The sequence below is a fragment of the Cervus canadensis genome, chromosome 28, assembly GCF_019320065.1.
Source record: "Cervus canadensis isolate Bull #8, Minnesota chromosome 28, ASM1932006v1, whole genome shotgun sequence".
NCBI lineage: Eukaryota > Metazoa > Chordata > Mammalia > Artiodactyla > Cervidae > Cervus > Cervus canadensis.
The window spans coordinates 48,088,381-48,112,943 of NC_057413.1; the positions used below are offsets into that span (position 1 = coordinate 48,088,381).

At 51.3% G+C, this 24,563-nt stretch overlaps 2 protein-coding genes and 1 long non-coding RNA gene across 8 annotated transcripts in view; 1 reads left to right on the top strand and 2 right to left on the bottom strand.

Annotated features, from left to right (window-relative positions):
- CUL9 (cullin 9) overlaps window positions 1-13,646 on the top strand; it is a 35,603-nt gene extending 21,957 nt beyond the window's left edge. For 4 of the 6 annotated variants that reach the window (XM_043449350.1, XM_043449347.1, XM_043449351.1 and 1 more), the window contains exons 27-41: window positions 3,993-4,138; window positions 4,287-4,416; window positions 4,569-4,768; window positions 5,184-5,434; window positions 6,388-6,733; window positions 9,977-10,117; window positions 10,231-10,395; window positions 10,517-10,680; window positions 11,004-11,097; window positions 11,596-11,670; window positions 11,792-11,902; window positions 11,991-12,108; window positions 12,400-12,533; window positions 13,167-13,240; window positions 13,314-13,646. In XM_043449350.1, coding sequence (XP_043305285.1) covers window positions 3,993-4,138; window positions 4,287-4,416; window positions 4,569-4,768; window positions 5,184-5,434; window positions 6,388-6,733; window positions 9,977-10,117; window positions 10,231-10,395; window positions 10,517-10,680; window positions 11,004-11,097; window positions 11,596-11,670; window positions 11,792-11,902; window positions 11,991-12,108; window positions 12,400-12,533; window positions 13,167-13,240; window positions 13,314-13,515 — 2,351 coding nt within the window. In that variant the 3' untranslated portion in view covers window positions 13,516-13,646. Of the gene's footprint in view, window positions 1-3,992; window positions 4,139-4,286; window positions 4,417-4,568; window positions 4,769-5,183; window positions 5,435-6,387; window positions 6,734-9,976; window positions 10,118-10,230; window positions 10,396-10,516; window positions 10,681-11,003; window positions 11,098-11,595; window positions 11,671-11,791; window positions 11,903-11,990; window positions 12,109-12,245; window positions 12,534-13,166; window positions 13,241-13,313 lie in introns of those variants that run through there. The other 2 variants (XM_043449352.1, XM_043449353.1) reach the window with 2 other exon arrangements.
- Window positions 12,259-20,831, bottom strand: LOC122429161. Its single transcript, XR_006265945.1, has 3 exons — window positions 20,672-20,831; window positions 17,728-17,733; window positions 12,259-12,271 (listed from the first exon to the last, which is right to left on the bottom strand). It is a non-coding gene; the product is annotated as an uncharacterized LOC122429161 (long non-coding RNA).
- DNPH1 (2'-deoxynucleoside 5'-phosphate N-hydrolase 1) lies at window positions 14,106-16,564 on the bottom strand. Its single transcript, XM_043449404.1, has 4 exons — window positions 16,351-16,564; window positions 14,785-14,853; window positions 14,507-14,617; window positions 14,106-14,315 (listed from the first exon to the last, which is right to left on the bottom strand). The coding sequence occupies exons 1-4, from the start codon at window positions 16,529-16,531 to the stop codon at window positions 14,167-14,169; spliced, it is 510 nt and encodes a 169-aa protein (XP_043305339.1). The 5' UTR covers window positions 16,532-16,564; the 3' UTR covers window positions 14,106-14,166.
- Window positions 20,832-24,563: the final 3,732 nt, after the last annotated feature.

Sequence of the window (24,563 nt, forward strand, 5' to 3'; positions counted from 1 at the left end):
TGAAATGACCATCTTTCTTTCTAGTGAAGTTTTTTCTCTTAAGGTCTGTTTTTATCTGGTATTAATTGTATACCAGCTTTCTTTGATTGGTATCTTTCTAGTATGTCTATTTCTATCCTTTTACTGTTTTCCTTTCGATTGGTCATTATTTTAGGTCTCTTTTATTGTGGTAAAATATGACTTAGCATAGTTTGCCATTTTAGCCATTTTAAGTATAAAATTCAGTTGTCCTTTTACTTGAAAATTCTTTTATTTGGAAATAATTTGAAATTTACAGAAAAAATTGTAATAATATAACAAGCACTCATAAACTCTGTTCTCTTTAAATTTGTTTTAGGCTGCACTGGATCTTTGCTGCCGTGCACAGGCTTTCTCTAGTTGCAGTGAGTAGGGTCTGCTCTCTAGTTGCGGTATGCAGGCTACTCATTGTGGTGGCTCTTCTCATTGTGAAGCAGAGGCTCTAGGCAGTAGGGCTTCAGTAGTTGCCATGCGTGGGCTCAGTAGTTATGGCTTGTTTGCCCCATGACATATGGAATCTTCCCAGACCAGGGGTCGAACCCGTGTACTCTGCATTGACAGGCAGATGCTCAATCACTGGACCATCAGGGAAGTCCTCATATACTCTTCATCCACGTTTACCTGTTGTTAACGTTTTGCTCCATTTGCTTTTTCTATTTGCTCTTTGTGCACATATACATATCTATAAATGTCTATGTATGTGTGTGTGTGTATACTTTTTTCATGAACCATTGCTTATATGTTGGCTCTTTGCCCCTAAATAATATACATTTCCTAAGAATAAAATGTTCTTTTATGAAACCACTCATTTATTACTTTCAAATATTTTACATTCATATAATACTTTTAATCTAGTTTCCATATTCCAGTTTTGTCGATTACTCCATAATGTCGTTTTTTTTTTTTCAGTCCTGGAGAGAGAGGATCCAGTTCAGGAACACCTGTTGCATTTAGTTGTCGTATCTCTAGTCTCCTTTAATCTGGAGCAGTTCCACAGGCTTTCTTTATTTTTTAAGATATTGACACCTTGGGAGATATAATCCTTTAAAATTTTCTAATTCCTCCTTTTAAGCTTATGTATTTCTGGATTCAAGTTACACATTCCTGGCCAGAGTACTAAGTGATGTTACATCTTCCAAGGATATTATACATGGAAACACAGGATTACCATCTGCTCCTTGTTTGTAATGTTAATTTTGATAGCCTGGTCAAGAGGTAGTTTGATTTCTCCACTGTACAGTTAATATTTTTTCCCTTGCTACTATTAATAAGCAATCTGTTGGCAGTATACTTTAAAGCATGCCAGTATTCTACTCTCATCAGAATTTCCCCTAGTAGCATTTTATGATTTTTTTTAGCCACCCATGCGGCTTGCGGAGTCTTAGTTCCCCAACCAGGGATTGAACTGGGCCTGGCAGTGGAATCAGTAAGTCCTAACCACTGGACCTCCAGGGAATTCCTCATTATACTTTTAACTTTGACTTCCTTTTATATTTTAGACATGTGTCTTTATTTAAAATATTAATACCTAGAACCTGTTTTCTTTTTTTTTTAGAACCTGTTTTCTAATCAACCTAAAATCTCTTTTTGAATTATCAATTCAAATAGACAAATTCAAACTAGACAATCAATTTTTGTCTAGCTATTATAAGTAATGACGTTTGACTTTAATTTTTGGTTTACTTTTCTTATAATTTTAAACTTTAGTTATTTAATATATACAGGTATATGTAAAACATACAGTTAAAGCAAGAAAGTTAAGTAGAACACTAACAGATGTGATTCTGCCCTGGGTTTTTGTGCATTCTATTATTTTGGATTTTTAAAATTCCTTTTTGTCTCTGTCAGTTTTGGAAGTTATGCATTCTGTGTCTGTAGTTGATTGCTCTTATATTTTTAATGTACGTTTAACTTGTTAATGTCACCTCCCATCTCCCTGAAAAATGGAAGGACCATAGAAAATCTTAATTCCAGTCTGATCCCCATCTTGTACCTTTGTTTCTCTCCCAGCTGGTGATTATTGTTATTGTTTTATTCAGTTCGGATTTGCCATCTTACCAGTTGCTTTAGTCACCATTCCTTTTGTACCTTGATCCTCCTTTCCAAATTCAGTTTTCCACCTAAAGTACATTATTTAGAGGTTTCTTAATTGATGAAATATTGCTAGAAAACTTTTTATCAGTTTTTATTTTAGAATGGCTTATTTTCATCTTCATTTAGAAAATCTTTTTATTGTGAGAAATTTTGACATACCAAAAAGTAGACAGAATAAACTTCAGTGTGTCAATATGTATTAGTTCATGGCCAATTTTGCTTCACCTGTACCCCACCCACTTTCCCCACCCCTCAGATAAAGACTCCTTTTAAACGCCAGGATTCTATAATTATCAAACTTATAGAAATTAGTAGTAGTTCCTAATATCAGATATACAGTCAGTATTCATATTTCCTTAATTATCTTGAGCTTTTTAGAGTTTTTTGTGGGTTTTTTGGGCCTATTGAGGATCCAGATAAAGCCCACATTTTACATTTGATGAGTTATATCTCTCATCTCCCTCAGTGTATAGATCCCTGCCTCAGTTCTCCTCCCCTCCTGCAGTTGTTTGTGGAGGACACTGGGTGGTTGTCCAAGCAGAGTTGTCCACAGGCTGGATTGTGTTTGCCTGGTGTCCTCTAGCACGGTCCTCTGTCTCTTCCTCTCCTGAAGACCGATATTTAGGTGTTCAGATGTAGGAGCTTATTTAGATTCTGGGTTGATTTTCTCAGGCAAGGACATGTCTTAGGCGGTATTGTGTACTTCCTTCAGGAGGTTTTCTTTCTGTGTGATGTTAAAGTGGATTTCAGCATTGTCTGTCCAATCTATACATTATACATAATTTCCCATCAGCTGTTCACGAGACATTCATTCTCATTCCCATTAGGGTTAGGAGCTAGTGACATTCTGCTTTTGTCATCCTCTCTCCATGTGTTAGCCAGGAGGCTCTATCTATAGAGAGAACCTTTCTCTCATCAGCTTTTTGGTTACCTTGAGGGTCCATTTATACAGGAAAGGCTTGATTCTCTTTTCCTCTCCCTCTTTTTTAACCACTTTTCAAAATAATGTATTGGTTCTCTAGCTTCATCCAAAGATGACCCATGAGGTCTTTGAAAAATAAAAGATGTCATTATGACCTCATGGCTTTTAAAATATTTCATGTTTTTCAGTCCATCACAGGTGGGTTTTTTTGTTTGTTTGTTTGTTTTTTGACGTTCACATTGTCCCATCTTGGGCCAGAGAGCACCTCTCAGTCTGGTTCCTTTTGATACCCTCTCCTCGTGACAGCATCCTTGCTTTCTAGTCTGAGCAAACACCCCAGGCTCACAGCGGGCAGCAGAGACTCAGCCTAGTAGATCTCCAAAACTATCAAGGTCTCTGGGAGCAAAGCCCAGCTCTTCTCTCTGGTGTTTCTGCTGTGGAGCTCACCTGGCACCGGGCTGGGCACAGGGTGGGGCACAGGCTGCCCTGAGGCAGACACAGAGGGGCTGTGCTCGGGACGCTGGATGATGTGCGTGTGTGTGTGTGTGTGAGAGTGTGTGAGTGTGAGTGTGAGTGCTGGGCCCTGCTCCCCACGTGTGCATGTGTGTGTGTGAGTGCTGGGCCCTGCTCCCCACGTGTGCAAGTGTGAGTGTGTGTGTGCGTGAGTGTGAGTGCTGGGCCCTGCTCCCCACGTGTGCAAGTGTGAGTGTGTGTGTGCGTGAGTGTGAGTGCTGGGCCCTGCTCCCCACGTGTGCGTGTGAGTGTGTGTGTGCGTGAGTGTGAGTGCTGGGCCCTGCTCCCCACGTGTGCGTGTGTGAGTGTGTGTGTGCGTGAGTGTGAGTGCTGGGCCCTGCTCCCCACAGAGACTAGCGGAGCCTGGTGAATGCTCCACGCTCGACTCAGCCCTGACCCCTCGTTTCCCCTGCTGTCTCCACTTCTTCCCTCGACACTCTCCCAGGTCAGAACCATCCGGTCCTGGACGTGGGGCCACACCGGCGACTGCAGTGGACGTGGCTGGGCCGGGCGGAGCTGCAGTTCGGGGACCAGACGCTGCATGTGTCCACCGTGCAGATGTGGCTGCTGCTGCATTTCAATCAGACGGAGGTGCCTCAGCTCCTCGGCCTCTCTGTCTCCTCCTCCAGTTCGTCTGTCACTGTTTTCCTCCACGCTGCCTGTCCCACCTTCTGTCCCTCCTCTCCTTTTCCTTTGCCTTGACTGTCTGCTCCTGACTGGCCCTGATTCTCCCTCCCAGGAGGTGTCAGTAGAGGCTTTGCTGAAGAAGTCTGACCTCAGCCCCGAGCTGCTGCTCCAGGCCCTCCTACCCCTCACCTCTGACAGCGGCCCTTTGACCCTACAGGAGGGTCAGGACTTCCCACCTAAGGGTAGGTCCGAGGTGGTCGGGCCGGGCTGAGCCTCTGCTCCTAGGGGGTGGGCTGTCCGGGTGGGGAGGTACAGGGGATGAGAACGGAGTCCCCTTTGCCCTCACTCGTCTGTCCCTTCCCCTCTTGGGGCGCTGACTGGGAGCGGGTTCCAGGTGTGCTGCGTCTCCGGGAGCCTGGGCTCCGGCCCCGCGGGGAGGCCCTGTGGCTGCTGCCTCCCCAGACATACCTGAACGTGGAGAAGGATGAAGGCCGGACCCTGGAGCAGAAGAGGAACCTCCTGAACTGTCTTCTTGTCCGTATTCTCAAAGCGCACGGGGAGAAGGGCCTCCACATTGACCAGCTGGTTTGTCTGGTAGGCACAGGGGACCCTGATGGTGGGGGAAGGGGGAGGGAGTCGTGCTTGGGGGTGGGCTGGGGGGCAGGTATCATCACGGGGAAGGTGGGTGACATTCCCATCTGGGTTTTCTATTCCTGATGGGAAGTTAGATGGTGGAGACCAGACATGAGTGCTGACCGTGTGCCAGGCTCTATTCTAAAAAGTTTCCATGATTAAGTCATTTAACCAACACAGAAATACTATGAGATTGGTGGTGTTGGTATTACTACTATTATTATTATCCCCATTTAACAGATAAGAAAAATGGGGCATGAGTTAGTAACTGATTCATAGTCAGGCAGCTGGTAACTGGCAGATCTGGGCACTGATCCCAGGCAGGCTGGCTGCTCTGGGTAACCGTGGCCCATGTGTTTCCTCACTTCCCATCCAGGTTCTGGAGGCCTGGCACAAGGGTCCAAATCCCCCTGGAAGCCTGGGCCGCGCCATTGCCGGGGGTGTGGCCTGTACCAGCACGGATGTCCTCTCTTGCATTCTTCACCTCCTGGGCCAGGGCTATGTGGAACGGCGGGATGACTGGCCCCAGATCCTCACGTACGCCACTCCGGAGCCCTCGGGGCCCTGCCGGGGCCAGGCAGAGATTCCTTTCTTTGGCAGCCAGACCTCTGAGACCTCCAAGATGAGGTAGCCACTGCTAGCCCCGTCCCTCTGCTGCAGGGCCCCCCAGGATGGATGGCACCACAGTGACACGGGAGGGGTCACAGTGCCAAAGCCAGGCTACCAGAACAAAGACATGTCATTTCTTTCTTTGTCTAGTGCCATTTTCCCTGCCCCTGATATTAGTCCTCACCCCCACTCCCAGCGCCATCACCCCCTTCTTTGCTTCCTTCCCAGGCAGGGGCCTTGCTCTCCCTAGACTCCTAAAGACAGCCCTTAGGTAGGAGTCCAAGACTCAAAAACTCCTTTCTGGATGTCTCATTCTAAGCAGAATTGAAATACTGGGCAGACACATATTGAGTACTAACTATGCACTCTGCTTAGTGAAATATACAAATTCTATGAATAGTTTTCAGGAAGTCTGTTCTCCAGAGGAATTTGCCATAGGATTCTGCTAGCTAGCTGGCACCCTAAAGCTCTTTACCTCAGTTCCAGTTCACCGGGAGTTGTTCTTCTTTTATGCCTACTGTTCATATCATGTGTAAATACAAATTTTCCAGAGTCATCTTTCTCAAACTTTCACTCGCACACATTTTCAAGTTCACTAGAGCTCCCTGTGACACTTAGGCTGCTGGTCCACAGACCACACATTGAGGAATAAGGCTGTAGACTCTCTCTCACTAGACACGCTGGGAGAATTTGGGGAGGGACCTGCAGTACGATTGTCCCATCAGTTAGCACCGTGACCCCTGCCCACTAGATCCCAGTACTGCTTCAGTCACGTGACCGCCAGCCCCACCCCCACATACAAATGCTCCTGTGGAGGCTGTGCTCTGATGGTGGGGTGGTGGTCCTCAGGCTGGCTCAGCAAGTGTGGATGGAGATGCGCAAGTGGGGACCGGGGAGCCAGGCTGGGGTCCAGCCAGCGGGTTAGATAAGCAGGGCGGTGAGACTGACCGCTGACCCCTCTCTCCCTCAAGCCCAGAAGCCGTGGCTGCCCTGGCTTCCCTCCAGCTGCCTGCGGGCCGCACCATGAGCCCCCAGGAGGTGGAAGGGTTGATGGAGCAGACGGTGCGGCAGGTGCAGGAGACGTTGAACCTGGAGCCCGACGTGGCACAGCACCTCCTGGCTCATTCCCACTGGGGCGCCGAGCAGCTGCTGCAGAGCTACAGCGACGACCCCGAGCCGCTGCTGCTGGCAGCCGGGCTGTGCGTGCCCCAGGCCCAGGCCGCCCCCGCGCGCCCTGACCACTGCCCCGTGTGCGTCAGCCCCCTGGCGCCTGACCACGACTTGCCCGCCCTCTGCTGCCGGCACTACTGCTGTAAGGTGAGGCTCTCCTCCCCCCAGCACCACAATCGGGCAAGGCCACTTCCGGTCCTGGGCGATGTTGGATGAGTCTCTTAGTCCCTCTTAAGCTGGTTTTGTCATCGGTAAGTGGTGCTTTGACAGTGCAGGGTGGCTGTTAGGATCTGGTGGTATGTGTCTGTGGTTCTTAACATTTTGCTGCATATTGTGCTCATTGGGAACTTTTAAAAAATCCCAGTGCTCAAAGTATGCCCCAGACCAATTAAATGAGAATCTCGAGAGGTGAAACAAGAGCTCCTCAGGGGATTCTAGTGTTCAGCCAAATTTGAGAACAACAGATAATACATACACATGTACAGAATCAAAGCACTAGCACTTTGTAAATGAGAAGTGTTTGGAAATTGGTGATGACTATGTTTATGCTTTTCTTATCACCACCAAAGGTTTTTTTATTCCAAAACGTCATCACTACTTTTATCTGTACACGTTCACTTAATATAAAAATTAGAAGGAATGGTTTAAAACGAAAAACAGCACAAAAGCAGAGGGAAGTCCAGGAAGTCAGGCTGCCGCGAAGCTGAGTGGAGAAGACTAGCTGGGGAGGGAGCACCCTTGGGGTGGCGAGGGCCGAGGCAGGAAGCCGGGTGCTGAGTGCCTGTCTCCCCTGCCCCTGCCTCACAGCTTGTAGGACCAGAGCCCACACCCATCCACTTAGCAGGATGAGCGCCCTTGTTGCCATGAATTCTAGCCGCCTATCAGCAGCGCCGCCCCAGTGGTGGGTGACCTGGGCCGTGTGCGTTTGCATGCGTGTGTACTTGTACTTTTTCTCCTTCCCTTTTGCTCAGCTTCAAGTTACTCTTCTCACATAGTTGCCTCTGCCCCCCTGTTCCCAGGTTCTTAATTATTCCCTTTACACTTCCACTTTTATGTTCAACTAATGCTTGTCATGGACTTCCTGCGTGCACAGTGCTGGGTGCTGCGTGAGGGAGTGGGGAGACCTCGGCCGACAAGGACCCGAGAGCTAATAATAACCACAGCTAATATTTATGGGGGCCTCATTCTGGGCCATTGTGCTGTTTTACAAGCATTGTCTCGTTTAATTCCTGGAAGGTGAGCACAGTGGTGGGACAGCGGAAGGAGAGATTTGGGAGGCAGACGGGAGCCTAGTTAGTTGGGTTGGCAGACAAGGGCCTTTATGGGAAGCCCTGGTGGGTTTTGAGCAGAAATACAATAAGATCTGATTTCCAGTTTTGAAAAAATCACTTGGTATGGAGAAAAGGTTTGGACCGAACAAGAGTGGAAGCAGGGACACTGGTTCAGAGATTTGTACAAAGAGGCAAGAGGTGTTGGCTGCTGACCCTAGGGACAGTGAAGGGGTGGACAGATTGGGACATGTGTGGGGTAGAGCTGACAGGGTTGTGGCTGAGGACAAGGGCATCAAGACAGCTCCTGGGGTTTTGACCTGAGCATCTGGCAGGAGGAGTTGGGGGAACTGTTAGGCCTGGGGTTGGGGTGCAGGGCAGATTTTTGAGGGGAAATTCCATCCATTTTGGCCAAGAAAAGTTTGAGCTGCTTTGTTGGACACCTGTGTGGGACTGGCAAGCAGACAGTGGATTTTTGAATTTGGAAATAAGTGCAGAGGCCTGGCTGGCATCACCCAGGGGGAGAGGAGCGAGCCCAGGGCACTGAGCGTGGGGCAGCCCCACCCTGTAGAGACAGAGACAGGGAGCTGGGCAACAGGGTTCAGCAAAGCAGGCTGAATCCAGCCCAGCAGAGGAGCCAGTGGCGGAGTGCAGGAGCCAATGACGGGGGAAGCCTTGGGGCCTGGAGCAGTGGGAGACAGCTTCCCGGGTTGAGGCTTGAGTGGCCGAGGGCAGGAGAGTCCAGGCATTCCGTGTGGCTGGGCAGTGGGGACAGTGGAGGCCAAGGGTAAGCCCCAAGCAGAGAGGCTCCTCGCGGGCATGGAGCAGATTCCAAACTGAGACGCTGGCCGTCGTCCTGCAGGGCAGTGCTCCCACCCCACAGCTATCAGGCCCCGAGGGCCTGTGTGCCTGGGTGGTGTCTGTATGTGGAAAAGGATTTTGCATTGTACTTCGCAGCTTATCTGGGCTTGTTTCACTATAGGAAGGGGTTGGTTTTGTTTAGCACTTTGAGTGAAAATAGTTCAGTAAAGCACTTATTTATCATGGAGAGTCCTCATGGAACCACCTGGGGACTCTCCTGGGGTTTGGATCCATCATTTGGGGAAGCTCGGCAGTAGGCAGTGTGAGGAAGAGGGTCCTTAATGGAGTCTTTTGGAGGCTCAGGTGCTCATGGAGGTAGCTGGTGTCTTCAGGAGGGATGAGGGAAGGAACAGTTGAGAGGGGAGGGGATGATGAGAGCTGATACTGGGGGGAGGGGATGATGAGAGCTGATACTGGGGGGAGGCGATGATGAGGGCTGATGTTGGGGGAGGAGATGATGAGGGCTGATGTTGGGGGAGGGTATGATGAGGACTGATGGGGGTGATGATGAGGGCTGATGGGGGGAGGGGATGATGAGGGGGGAGGGGATGATGAGGGCTGATGTTGGGATGGAGGGGATGATGGAGTTGTTGGGGAGGGGATGAGGGCTGATGTTGGGGGGGAGGGGATGATGTGGGCTGATGTTGGGGGGGAGGGGATGATGAGGGCTGATGTTGAGGGGGGAGGGGATGAGGGCTGATGTTGCAGGGGAGGGGATGATGAGGGCTGATGTTGGGGGCGAGGGGATGATGGCCTGGGTTGCGGTACGGCAGTGACGTGAGAGCAGGAGAAGGATTTATGAGTTGTGACAGCTCCAGCACTGGTGACTGGGGATAGGGTGGCTGATCAGGATTTACGGGTGCAGTGGAGGAGGCTGAGTCTGGGGAGGTGGGGGCATGGAGACAGGCCTGAAGTAAGAAGTTGAGCCAGATGAGGTCGCAGCTATAGCACAGTGGGCCCCGGCCATCCCCCGAGGCCTTCTTTCTCTCTGACCTTGCTCTCTCCAAGTCTTTCTCAGAACTTGAATCTTCTTTTTCTTGATTCTCTCTTACCCATCCCAACAATAATTTTAATTACCACGGCTTGCACACCTCAAAGTGAACTGTAATCGGGGCCAATCAGGAAAACCTCTGGAGGCCAGAAAGGTTAGGGTCAGTGTTGAGGCTGACATAGCAGCAGGTCTGTCTCTGGCCTTGCCCGTGTCGGGGAGGGGTCCTGCTCCTGCGCTGTCCCTGAGCGGCCGCTCCTGTGTCCCTCCCAGTCTTGCTGGAATGAATATCTCACAACGCGAATTGAACAGAACCTCGTGCTGAACTGCACCTGCCCCATTGCCGACTGTCCGGCCCAGCCCACGGGGGCCTTCATCCGTGCCATTGTCTCCTCACCAGAGGTCATCTCCAAGGTACCCCACTCTGCCTTGAGAGGCTCAGGGGCACAGCCCCAGGGAGCGGGGGGGCCCGGAGGTGTGGTGTCGGAGAGCCAGGCCCTCACCTCGTGGCCCCTGCATCCCCACAGTACGAGAAGGCCCTCCTGCGTGGCTACGTGGAGAGCTGCGCCAACCTGACCTGGTGCACCAACCCCCAGGGCTGCGACCGCATCCTCTGCCGCCAGGGCCTGGGCTGTGGGACCGCCTGCTCCAAGTGCGGCTGGGCCTCCTGCTTCAGCTGTAGCTTCCCTGAGGTGGGGGCCCACCCTGGCTCTGCCCCTCCCTGCCCCCCCACCCCATGGACCCTGCCCTCTCTGCACCAACCCGTCGACAGTAAGGACTCGGCTGTGCCCTCGCTGCCCCCTCCTCCTCTAGGCACACTACCCTGCCAGCTGCGGCCACATGTCTCAGTGGGTGGATGATGGCGGCTACTACGATGGCATGAGCGTGGAGGCCCAGAGCAAGCATCTGACCAAGCTCATCTCCAAGCGCTGCCCCAGCTGTCAGGCTCCCATTGAGAAGAATGAGGGGTGTCTGCAGTAAGAGGGGGTACTGTGGGTGGCGGCAGGGTGGGAGACCTGGCAGAAGGAAGGGGCAGTGGACGGACCAGAAAGCTCAGGAACCACGGGGAGGTCCTCAACTACCTCCTCGCACCTTCCAGAGTGATTCCAGTGTTCTTCCCCCCACTTTTAAGCCTGCATGTATGGGGGGATTTGGAAGCCAGGGTGTGGTTAGTAGGGATTAGTGAAGTTAAGGAGACTTAAGAGGGCGTGGGAGGGGCCAGCAGTGTGTCCAGGCCCTGGCATTCCTGGTAGGGCCCTGGCCTGAGGTAGGAATTCTGACCAGCTACCCTCCTCTACAGCATGACCTGTGCCAAATGCAATCATGGATTCTGCTGGCGCTGCCTCAAGTCCTGGAAGCCAAATCACAAAGACTATTACAACTGCTCTGCCATGGTAAGGGGCTGGTGCCCAGAGGAGGCAGGCAGAAACCCCAGGGCGGGCAGGGTGGGATGCTGCTTCCGGGCCTGGGCACAGACAGCTCCATGTCCCAAGCAGCTGGAGAGGTGGAACAAGGCTCGGTGGAGAGAAGACTGAAGGCCCCGGGGCCTACAGGTGCTGGGAGTTCCGTCCTGGGAAGGTCTGTGCAAAGAGACCTTCAGCCCCAGAGTTGGCTGTCCCATGCCGGGAGGGGGCGGCTACAGAGAGACTGTGGCGGGCTGGGCGCTCCCAGGAGGCCCAGGGCAGAGAAGAGCAAGGACTCTGAGTCAGGGCCTGGCTTCACTGTGTAGTCAGCCTGCCAGGCCTCAGCACCCTCATCTCACAGTTACGAGAAATGAATGAAGGAATCTGGGTAGAGCAGCAGCAGGCCTCCGTGAATGGTGGCTGGTCTGAGGGGTAACCTCATCTCGTCCCGCCGATCACCCAACAGCCCTCTTGACATGTCTTCACCAGGTAAGCAAAGCTGCGCGCCAGGAGAAGCGCTTCCAGGACTACAACGAGAGGTGTACTTTCCATCACCAGGCCCGGGTGAGCAGGGAGGAGACGGTGGGGTGGGCACGGAGGTCAGAGGGCTGGGCTGGATGGCCAGGCACTCTTCTGAGGGGTGGGGCTGCACCCCTCCGGCGCTGACGGCCGCCTCTCTGCACAGGACTTTGCTGTAAACTTGCGGAACCGTGTGTCTGCCATCCACGAGGTGCCCCCGCCCAAATCCTTCACCTTCCTCAGTGATGCCTGCCGGGGTCTCGAGCAGGCACGAAAGGTTGTGTGGGGTGGGCTGGGCAGAGGATGGACGGGAAGAGGGGGAGGGTGGGAGGCAGCCTCAGCAGGAGCATGCCGGGGCCCTGCAGGTGCTGGCCTACGCCTGCGTGTACAGCTTCTACAACCAGGACACAGAGCACATGGACGTGGTGGAGCAGCAGATCGAGGCCCTGGAGCTGCACACCAACGCCCTGCAGATCCTCCTGGGTGAGCCTCCGTCCCCCTAGCACCTACCCCCAACGTACAGATGGGCGGGTGACCCGGCCCCAGCCGCCCACCTTCACTCTGGCCCCTGGAGCTTCCTGTTCCTTGTAGCCTTGTTACCATCAAGTTCCACCCCGCAGGTCCACGGTACACACCCCCACCCGACCTTGGCTTTGATTACGGCCTGTCCCCACCTCTAGGCTGTGAGCCCTGGTAGATGTGGGGAGCGCATGGTAGGCGTCTGTGGGAGGAAGGGAAGAAGGGAGGGAGCCCCGCGCCCTGCCCCCTCTGCAGAGGAAACGCTGCTGCACTGCAGAGACCTGGCCTCCTCGCTGCGCCTCCTGCGGGCTGAGCACCTCAACACCGGCCTGGAGCTGCTGCGGCGGATCCAGGAGCGGCTGCTGGCCATCCTGCAGCACTCCACCCAGGTAGCCGCCCGCCCACCCGGCCTTCCTGCCCTGACTTGGCACCGCCTGCCACAGCCCCCAGCACCCTGGGGGGATCCTGACGGAAAGGATTCGAGGGCACATGGACCCAGCCTGTATCCCAGCTCCCAGCCCTGCCACTCTGTCACCTGGCCTTTCCTACAAAATGAAGGAGGTAGTTAGCCCAGGTTAAGGGTATCTGGCCAGGTGCTTGCTCTCCAGAACTCACTTGAGGAACTTTTTCAGAAGATTCTTCCCGGATTTAGAATCCTAGGAGTTGGGGGCCAAAGGGCAGGGATCCACCAGAGTAAGGGAGCTGAGGTTCTTTCCGGCTCCCATACACTGATGTTAAATCTCAACTAGGAATCCCGCCCTCAGGGAGCTTATGGACTGGTCCATAACTTGGGCAGAAAAGGCATGATCACACAATGGTAAGGGTAGGTGGTGCCTCACCGCTGTATCCTGGGTCGCTGAAGACCACCTGTCGTGTTACGCAGTCAATGGCTCACGGAGCGCAGTGCTGGGGTTGGTGGGGGGGCATTCCTGGCTCTTGGCCCTCAGGGGACACCAGGTAAAGGAAGGCTGGGTGCCAGGGCCCAGTCTGCTGCTCCCCACAATGTCCCGTCTCCTTGCCAGGATTTCCGGGTTGGTCTCCAGAGTCCATCATCCGAGTCCCGGGAGGCGAAAGGACCCAACGTGCCTGGCAGTCAGTGAGTGGCGGGGACCCCACCACGGGGGGTGCGTGTGCGCCGTGGCCCTGAGGTTGAGTGTGTGCCCTCCCAGGCCCCAGGGCTCCTCGGGACTGGAGGTGGAGGAGGACGAGGATGAGGACGAGGACGAGGACGACGTGCCCGAGTGGCAGCAGGACGAATTTGAGGAGGAGCTGGACAATGACAGCTTCTCCTACGATGAGGAGTCTGAGAACCTGGACCGAGAGACTTTCTTCTTCGGCGATGAGGAGGACGATGATGAGGGCTACGACTGAGGGGGCAGGATGCAGGGAGCGCTGGGGTCACAGGGGTCAGGCATGCACCACTGTCCCCTCACATGGGGGCAGGTGGTTACCAGTGTCTGGCCCCATCTTCTGTTCACTGAATAAACTTCTTTTTTCATATACTTCTCTGGAAGCAGACCAGACAGTTTCCTCAAAGGGCCACTTCAGCTCCCCCTGCCATCATACACAGCCAATCCTCCTCCTCCTTTGCTGTTGAGTGTCCAGATGTCCATCCTCAAAGCCCACAGCAGACCAGAGTGACTTACGTTAATAAAGGGAAATAAATGTCCATGGTACTCGGCCCACAAGCCTCAGACCCAGCACAGGGACAGGAAGGAATGGTCACCCCACAATCGGCTTCATCTAAACTTCTGAATGTTGCTGCAGGGAGCTTGAGCATGTTAGAAAGTCTCCTCCTCTTGGGGGCCTGTAGACCTTTAAAGGTCTCTACATCTTGAAGTTGAGGGGGGTGTTAGGATATTATTGAGAACTGGACCTTCCTCTACCCACAGTGTGACATAATGTCAGAATTGTATACATGCCATGAATCAGTATTGGGGCTAAGAGCCAGGAGCCGAGTCTGGGGTCAGGAGAATTTAATAAAAATGGGTGAAAAAAAAACAAAACAAGACTGGGGTGAAGTCAAGCAGTTGGGTCAGGAGAGGCAGACACCTGCTCAGGAGGATACGACTCAAAGTACCGATCCAGCAGGGCCTCCACCTCTGCTTCCTCATAGTCCCACACAAGGAACCTGGAGCCATCAGCTGCTCCCCGGATCATGGCTGAGAGCACTGGGAAGGAGGAGGTGGGTGAAGGTGGCTCCCCCCAACTTCCATACTCTCCTCCCCTCCCACACTGCCCATTGCCCTTCCCTTCCCATCCCTTTCTGGGGTGGGCATTGAGCTCAGAGCCCCCCAAGGAAGGAGAGGAGGGCCGGAACCCAGGAGAGCTGGGAAAGGAGCCCAGGGCTGGGGGTGCTCACCTCGGCCAGACTGGGGGCGAAACAGGCACAGCACTGGTTTGTGGAGGGCCACTGCCCGGCCCAGCTCGTAGCCTACCCCCAGAGAGGGCTGGGTCACTTCTGCCACGACCACTGGGAAGAAAGGAGACCAGGCTCACCCTCGGGCTTATGAGGGACACACGACACAGTCTGGCTGTGGGGAGGAGGGAACTTAGGGAGTCCCTTGGAGGCGGGGAGCCAGGCAGGTCCAGGGGATCCAGGACTCCAGGGGAGTGTGCAGGCAGGACGGGGCCACTCACCATCTGCCTGCTGCAGCCAGGCCAGGTCCCGATCATGGATGAGCCTGTCGCCTCCAGCAGCCTCTTCCCCTGTGGTTGAGGGAAAGCTGGTCAGGGGCCCACCCTGGTCTTCAGTTCCTCTCCTCTGCCCTAGACACCCCCAGGTCCACCTTGCTCAGGGAAGGGGAGGGGACAGAGAGATGGCCTCCACCCAACACTAGGATTCCATGAATTAAGGAAATGGAAGAGCCTGCAAGGAAAATGCAGCCCTGTGCAGGGGGGTGGAATGTGATCAACGACACAAGTGATACAGGTGAGATGTAGGGACTCACCGTGGGTCAATGATCAGAGGTGGAGAGGAGGAGGAATCGGATCCCAGGTGGGGACAGGCAGGAGGAGCAAGAGGATGGCCCGTGCAAGGAACCTAGGGCCCCAGAGGCTCTCAGGCTTTGGTGGGTGTGAGAACCACCTGAGAACCTGATCAACTACAAAGACTCAGGTATCGATGAGCCTGGGCCGCTGACTGAGCTCTCCAGGTGATTCTCACTCCCAGCCGAGTTTGAGAATCACTGCCTGAAAGCAGTGTAACCAGTGGGAGGTGGTGTGAAAGCAGGATATCCTGGGGTCACAGGGCCAGGATCCCAGCTTTCCAGCTTGATTCACTGGGAGCATGAGGGTCACACGCCCCAGATCAGAGCAGAATAACTGGAGAGCTCATTAAAAATGGACTCAAAGGTTTTATCCCAGGATCTGCATTTTTAACAAGCTCCCTCAGAACTGTTGAGCACAGGCCCTTCCCAAAGCACCAGCAACTCCGTGATGCATCTTTTTAAAGAGGATGCCCCAGGGACTTCCCTGGTGACCCAGTCGGTAAGAATCCACCTGCCAATGCAGAGTACATGGATTCCATCCCTGAGCAGAGCAGATTCCACATGCCTGCTGCGGAGCAACTAAGCCTGCAGGCCACAACTACTGAACCCAGGCTCCTCAACAAAAGAAGTCACTGCATTGAGAAGCCCGTGCGCAGCAATGAAGACCCAAGGCAGTCAAAAGTTAAATAGGTCTCTGAGAATTGCATTGGGTCCTACAGATCCTGGCTCTGTCCCCTGGGAGGGAAAAGGGGGACAGACTTGAGGTTTCATGAGAAGTGTGAGTTTTGGCATCATTTCCAAAGTAGAAAACCAGCCAGGATCCGGGACTACCTCTCCGCAGGAGCAGGAGGATCAGAGGGCCTGAGAGAGATGGTGTTCTTGGGACCTGGGGTCTGTCGGGTCAGGGAGGGCCGGTACCTTCACGTCAAAGGAAAGCTCTGTGCTAGGTGGGAGAGATCAGAGGCCAGCGCGGCCCACTCACATCCTGCTCCTACAAAAGCCTCCGGAAGGAGCCCAAGAAGTTCTCCACGAAAGACCCAAAGGTCAAGATGAATGCGGGGAAAGATGAATGGGAAAGACCCAAAAGTCAACTGAATGCGGGGAGTGGGCTCCCAGGTCGGACGCACGCGGTCTGAGCCCCCCACCGCAGTTCTTGGGCATATGGGCCTGCCTGCGCCCTCCCCGCCGCCCGCGCCACGAGCTCCGCCTCCCTCACCGCTCTCGTCCAGCTCGGCGGCCGCCACATGCTCGGTGAGCACCACCCCGAAGCGCCGCAGGCGAGACACGATGCGCACGTACAGCTCCCGGTCCTCGCGTCCGCCGCGGATGCTCCCGCAGAAGTACAGGGAGAGACTGCCCGGCTCTCCGCGATCCAGGGTGCCAGCAGCCGCCGCCATCCCGGCCGCCACAGGCCCCGCCCGCTCCCCTTGGCCCCGCCCCTGCACGTGACCCGCCCCGCCCCCGCCTCTCGGGGTCTGGTTCCGAGTGTCCACACCTGTGAAATGGAAACGTCAGCCGTAGCCACTTGTAGGAACCCAGCGCCTCCTGGACTTAACTCGCCACCTCATCCACTCCTCCCCACCTTTGCCACAGCCAACTCCATTCTCCCAGCTCCTCAGGTCCCAAACCTTGGAGTCATTTTGACTCTTTCCTTTCCATCAAACCCTACGTGCAATCTGCGGGCAACTCCTGTGGGTTCTCCCTTCCAAATATTTAAAAACTCTGAAACCCACCTGCTGGGGGCCCAACCTGGGGTCGCACCCCAGTGCCAGTGCAGACACGGGTTGCAGTGAAGAAAAGGGCTGTGATTACTGCAGGTGCCAAACAGGGAATTCAGGGCAGGGGTCCTCAAAATACTTAAACTTCCCAGTGGGATCCAGGAAACCATTTTTAAAGAGGTGAGAGAGGGGAGTCTAAGGGTGTCACAGAGGTTAAAGTACTTATGGGTCTGTGGGCCACGTGTTCGTGGTCTTCAGGTTGTTAATTTCTTCCATTTGGTGGTGGTTTGCGCTTCTGCAAAACGACTCAGAAAGCAGGCAGGCACTATTATCTGGGTACTTCAGAAAGAAGCTAAACCAGAGGATATGTGAGAGGGTCTAGCCTGAGAGGACCCGTAAGGTCCTGGGTGGGCGGGAAACACACCCACCACCTCCACTGACGCCCCCTCCTCCAAACCTCCACCACCTCTCTCAGCCTCTCCACAGTCGACCCCCTTTCCTGCTACACAGTCTGGTCTCCAGCAGGGGGAACTGTAAACCCAGAAGTTAGGTCATGACCTCCCTCAGCCAAACCTCCAAAGGCTCCCATCTCACTTGGGGTAAAACCCCAAACCCCCTCAGGGGCTCAGCAGCCCCACAAGACCTGGTGCCTCTCTCACCTCTCATCCCAGCTCCTTTAGCCTCAGCGTCTGTCCGCAGCCACGCTGCCTCTTCCTCAAGCTGGGCATATTCTTGCCTCAGATCCTTGGCATTTGCTGTCCTCCGGAGCCCTTTTCTTTCAAGTGCTCCCTGGTCACTCCCTCTCCTCCTCCAAGCCTGTTCAGGTTACCTTCCCTGATACCCTCTTCCATGTGACAGCCTCCCATCTCCACTACCCTCTTCTGCCTGGTCTTTTTTCCTTTCAGTTCTGTCACTCAGTCATGTCCGACTTTTTGCAACCCCATGAACTGCAGCACACCAGGCTTCCCTGTCCATCTCACTACCATATAATTGATTAATTTTGTTGCATGTCTTTCTACGGTCAGTGGAATGTAAGTCCCTGGGAGGGCAGGCGTTTTTCTCTGTTTTGTTTACTGCTGTATCCCCAGCTTCTAGAGCTGTGCCTGGCCTCTAGGAAACACTCATCAGAAATTTATTGAATGAATGAGCAGATTAAACGAGCAGCTTATTTGGTAGCACTTTGTAATCTGCTCAGCCCTAAGGTAATCTGATGGAAGCAGGGTCTGCAGGGAACCAGGCAAACACACCATGGTTCACTGATACACTGCTGAGCTTATGGCTTTATGGCTCATGGCTTTATGTTTCTAATGAAAATTACACAAATTTAAGACAAAAATTTCAAAAGGAATGAGAGAGTTCCCGGTGGAAAGTGAGACCCCAATCTCATTTCTCAGAGGAGAACATCATTGGTGGTTTCCTCTGAATTCCTCCACTTTATGAAATACCCACACATAGAGTGACAGAGCAGACACAGTAACCATTTTTAAAAGGCAAAGACACAGGGACCTTCCTGGTGGTCCAGTGGTTAAGACTCTCCCAACACCGGTGGCCTGGGTTCGACCCCTGGTCATGGAACTAGATCCGACATGCCCAAACTAAAGATCCCGCATGCTGCAGGAAAGATCCTTCATGTCACAATTAAGACTCAGCACAGCTAAATAAGTAAATAAATCTCTAAAAAGACACCATAAAGAATATTTTTAAATAAAATACTTTAAAAAATACACAAAGAGAAGGAAAAGAAATCTTAGGCTACCTCTGGCCTCTGATGGGCTCAGTGCCTAAGACAAGACCATGGGGAAACGTGTGCACAGCTTGGCACCAGTGCTCACAGCACCTTCTCACACACGGTCACATGCACCCTGAGGAGGCGGGCCCCAGGGGCCAGAGACCTTGAGGGCGCCCTCCTCACCCTCAGTCACACTGTCCTGCGGTTCTCACCTCCCAGGAGGAGCACGTGCACATAGAGACACAGGGCATCTTGCTTCTGCCTCTGTGTCCTCAAGAAAAGAGGCCAGCCTCCATCTCCTCAGGGCCCACACTTCTGAGGGGCCTGGCATCCCTGTTCCACTTCAGGCTGAAGGAGAAAGAGGAGAGGGATATCTTGTCTGTTTCTCCAGATGGGAAACAAGGCCCTGCGACTTGTTCTGTGTCCACCATTGAGGTGGTCAGGATGCAGAGCCGGCCTTGGCTGGCAGCTCAGATCCTCGGCTCAGTGCAAAGGCCTGAGCTGGAGGGCCGGGGCACAGTGATGGGGCTCTGAGTGATGAGCCACGGTGGTGTGCGGGTCCATGTATCCAACTTATGTCCTCGTATCAGGAACAGAAGACTACCCAGTGCGTGACCGCATTTAGATGACATGTCCAGAAAGGGCGTATTTAGAAAAACAGAAAGCAGATCATGGAGGGCTGGGCTGGGAGTGGGAGTTGGCTGCAGGGAGAGTTTATCAGAATTACCCCAATAATTGATAAATCAAATGGGAAAAAAATTGTAAGGATATAGAACATTTGAAAACTAAAACTATAACAAATGGCTTGCTCAGTTCAGTTCAGTCACTCAGTCGTGTCCAACTCTTTGCGACCCCATGAACTGTAGCATGCCAGGCCTCCCTGTCCATTGCCAACTCCCAGAGCTTGCTCAAACTCATGTCCATCAAGTTGGTGATGCCATCCAACCATCTCATCCTCTGTCATCCCCTTCTCTTCCCACCTTCAATCTTTCCCAGCATCAGGGTCTTTTCAAATGAATCAGTTCTTCAAATCAGGTGGCCAGAGTATTGAAGTTTCAGCTTCAGCATCAGTCCTTCCAGTGAATATTCAGGACTGATTTCCTTTAGGATGGACTGGTTGGATCTTGCTTGCTAACAAGTATCAATTATTGGGATAATTTTGTTAAACCCTCCCTTTGACAGTGAATTTAAAATATTTTTCCTATAGTTTTAACTATTTTTACTTTGTATTCTGAGACTAGTAGGTGAATACAAGTTCTGAGTGGTATCCTTTTTTGTCCTTATAAAATGACCCACTTTATAAAATTCTTTTGGACTCATATTTTTACATCTTTTGTTCAACCTTTCTGTATTCCAAATGCATCTTTAGTAAGCAGCTTATATTTACATTTTTAAAAAGCTGATGGTCTGTTAATTAATGAACTTCATTCATTCTTATTTATTGTGATTACTTACAGGTTTGGAAGTTTTTCCTATTATCTTCTTTTGTCCTTTATATTTAGTATACTTTCCCCTTGCTTCTTTTGTTTGTCATGCTTTCTCTTAAGTGGATTATTTTTTAAATATTTCAGTCACTGAAGAAGGCTTGTAGCTTCTTCCTGCATTGCATTTTCTTTGTTTTTATAATTCCATTAATTTATTTATTTTTGGCTGTGCTGGGTCTTTATTGCTTCTCAGGCTTCCCTCTAGTTGCAGCAATCAGAGGCTACTCTCCAGTTGCAGCGCTCAGGCTTCTGGCTGCTGTGGCTTCTGTCATGGAGCATGGGCTCTAGGTGAGCAGGCTTCAGTAGTCGTGGCACATGGGCTCGGTCGTTGCAGCTCCCAGGTTCTAGAGCATAGGCTCAATAGTTGCTCTGCACTGGGCTTAGTTGCTCCTCGGCATGTAGGATCTTCCCAGATCAAGGATCAAATCCATGTCTCCTGCACTGTCAGGCAGATCCTTCATGCCTGAGCCACCAGGGAAGTCCCTTAAGTGGATTTTTAAAGCTGAGAGATAATTGACATGTAACATTCTGTTAGTTTCAGGTATATAATGATATGATACACCTCTGTATTTTGACCTACTCCATTTCCTACCTGGGCCGGTTCACCCCTCCTTAGGCAACCTGGTGGTCCCCCGCTCCCGGGAGGTCACCATATTGATGCCGAACTTAGTGCGGACACCCGATCAGCATAGCGCACTGCAGCCCGGAACTCCTGAGCTCAAGCAATCCTCCAGCCTCAGCCTCCCAAGTAGCTGGGATTACAGGCACACACCACCGTGCCCGGCACACCTCTGTATTTTTAAATGATCACCACAATAAGTTTAGTTCATGCCCATTACCAACCACACATAGTCACACATTTATTTATCGTGTTGAGAGCTCTTAAGATCTATTCTCTTCAGTTTAGTTCAGTCGCCCAATCGTGTCTGACTCTTTGCGACCCCATAGACTGCAGCATGCCAGGCTTCCTTGTCCATCACCAACTCCTGGAGCTTGCTCAAACTCATGTCCATCGAGCCAGTGACGCCATCCAACCATTTAGTCCTCTATCGTCCCCTTCTCTTCCTGCCTTCAATCTTTCCCAGCATCAGGTCTTTTCCAACGAGTCAGTTCTTTGCATCAGGTGGCCAAAGTATTGGAGCTTCAGCTTCAGCATCAGTCTTTCCAATGAATATTCAGGACTGATTTCCTCTAGGATTGACTGGTTTGATCTTGCAGTCCAAGGGACTCTCAAGAGTCTTCTCCAACACTACAGTTCAAAAGAATCAATTCTTCAGCGCTCAGCTTTCTTTATGGTCCAACTCTCACATCCATACATGACTGCTGGAAAAACCATAGCTTTGACTATATGGACCTTTGTCAGTAAAGTAATGTCCAACTTTAGCAAATTTCAAGTATATAATACAGTTTGTTAATAATAGTCACCATTAACAGGACTTAGTCATCTTATTACTGGAAGTTTCTACCTTTTGACCACCTCAACTCACTTCATCCACCACCACACCCCACTTCTGAAAGTGAAAGTGAAGTTATTCAGTTGTGTCCTACTCTTTGCGACCCTTTGGACTGTAGCCTGCCAGGCTCCTCCGTCTGTGGGATTTTCCAGGCAAGAATACTGGAGGGGTTGCCATTTCCTTCTTCAGGAGATCTTCCAGGCCCAGGGATCAAACTCAGGTCTCCCACATTGCAGGCAGACTCTTTAATGTCTGAGCCATCAGGGAATCCCTCCACTTCTGGTAACTACCAATCTTTTCTCCGTTATCTATGATGTCATTTTTTTTTTTCAGGTTTCACATATAAGTGATAGGATACAATATTTGTGCTTTTCTGTCTGACTTAGTTCACTTAGTTTAATGCCTTCAAATTCCATCCATGTTGCTGGGACTGGCTGGATTTCTTTTTTTGTTTGAATAATATTCCATGTCTCTCTCTCTCTCTCTCTCTCTCACACACACACACAGACACACACACACACACACATCTTTACCAACAGTTCACAAGGGTTCCCTTTTCTTCATATCCTCACCAACACTGGTTATTTCTTGTGTTTTAATTAATTATTTTTTTGTCTGCACTGCACGTCCTGCGGTATCTTAGTTCCGTGTCCAGGAACTGATCCCAGGTCCATGGCAGTGAAAGTGCAGGGTTCTAACCACTGGACTTCTACGAACTCCCTCTTGTCTTTTTGATAACACCCATCCCGACAAGTGTGAGGTAGCATCTCATTGTGGTTTTGGTTTACATTTCCCTGAGTTGGCGGCAATCAGGGGCTATTCTCTAGTTGCTGTGCTTGGGCTTCTGTTGTCTGTGGCTTTTCCTGTTGCAGAGCAGGGGCTCTAGGTGAGCAGGCTTCAGCAGCTGTGGCATGGGCTCAGCAATCGCAGTTCCCAGGTTCTAGAGCACAGGTTCAATAGTTGCTCTGCACAGGCTTAATCGCTCCTCGACATGTTAGGCACCTTTTCACATACATGTTGGCCATTTACATGTCTTCTTTGGAAAAATGTCTATTCAAATCCTCTGCCCAAGGAAACCAGATCTGAAAGAGACACGTGCACCCCAATGTTCATTGCAGCACTGTTTATAATAGCCAGGACATGGAAGCAACCTAGATGCCCATCAGCAGATGAATGGATAAGGAAGCTGTGCTACATATACACCATGGAATATTACTCAGCCATTAAAAAGAATTCATTTGAACCAGTCCTAATGAGATGGATGAAGCTGGAGCCCATTATACAGAGTGAAGTAAGCCAGAAAGATAAAGAACATTACAGCATACTAACACATATATATAGAATTTAGAAAGATGGTAACGATAACCCTATATGCAAAACAGAAAAAGAGACACAGAAATACAGAACAGACTTTTGAACTCTGTGGGAGAAGGTGAGGGTGGGATGTTTCAAAAGAACAGCATGTATACTATCTATGGTGAAACAGATCACCAGCCCAGGTGGGATGCATGAGACAAGTGCTCGGGCCTGGTGCACTGGGAAGACCCAGAGGAATCGGGTGGAGAGGGAGGTGGGAGGGGGGATCGGGATGGGGAATAAGTGTAAATCTATGGCTGATTCATATCAATGTATGACAAAACCCACTGAAATGTTGTGAAGTAATTAGCCTCCAACTAATAAAAAAATTAAAAAAAAAAAATTAAAACTCTCAAAAAAAAAAAAAAACAAATCCTCTGCCCACTTTTCAATTCAATTAATTAATTAATTGGCTGCACTGGGTCTTCATTACTGCACACGGGCTTTCTTTAGTTGCGGTGCGTTGGGGCTGTTCTTCCTTGCAGTGCAGGGGCTTCTCCTTGCTGTGGCTTTTTTTGTTGCAGAGCACAGGCTCTAGGGCGCTTGGGCCCAGGAGTTGTGGCACGTGGGTTTAGTTGTCCGCAGCATGTGGAATCTTCTGGGACCAGGGATTGAACCTGTGTACCCTGCATTGGGCAGGTGGATTTTTAACCACTGAACCACCAGGGAAGTCTCCTCTACCCATTTTTAAATTGGACTTTTAAAAGTTGTATGAATTGTGCGTATTTTTTAGATATCAGCCCCTCATCAGATACATGATTTGCAGTATTTTCTCCCACTTCGTAGACTGCCTTTTCATCTTGTTGATGGTTTCCTTTGCTGTATGTTGAAAAGTCAAAGTGTTAGCTGCTCAGTTGTGTCTGACTCTTTGTAACCCCATAGACTTCTGTAGCCCACCAGGCTCTTCTGTTCATGGTATTCTCCAGGCAAGAATACTGCAGTGGGTAGCCATTCCCTTCTCCAGGGGCTCTTCCTGACCCTGACCCTGGTCTCCCGCATTGCAGGCAAATTCTTTACCATCTGACCCATCAGTGAAGCAAGTCAAAAAAACCTGAGGGGATACATAAAACAATGACGGCTGAACATTGGCCACCAGGCAGCCTAGGACAGTGATTCCTGAAAGATGGAAACAAGCCAGGTGGAGGACTGCCCGTGGGGTTTCCAGGCTGCAGGCAGGAGGGATCCAGGCTAAGCTGGATCCTTGAGCTGAGGAAACAGAGTGGGGAGTCCAGGGAGTCCAAGGCAGCTAGTCTGCAGGACAGAGCACAGGATAGGAGATAGTTCTGGAATTTCAGAGGGTTCTCCATGAAAGTGAACTGAGGACCGATCAGCACATGTGTGTGAGGAAGCTATCTGAGGTGGGAAAAGAACCAGAAAGGAGCAGAGCGAAAAAACTTCAGAGCTCACACAAGCTAGATATCATGCCTTTCCCTCCAGCTGGCCTGGAAAACCTCATCATACGTGGTGCACTGGGTAAATGATACCAAAGGGTTTGCCTCAAGTGGGGAAAATTAGGCCCAGACTAGACGCTGCTCAGTTCCCTCCTAACAAAGACGTAAAAAGTAAGCCTTGAATGGATCAAATTAGGTAAATTAATCGCACCCCAGAACAAAGCTCAACAATTTTACTGAAGCACAAAACTATCCAGGACCCCATAAGGTAAAATTAGCAATATTTGGCACCCCCAA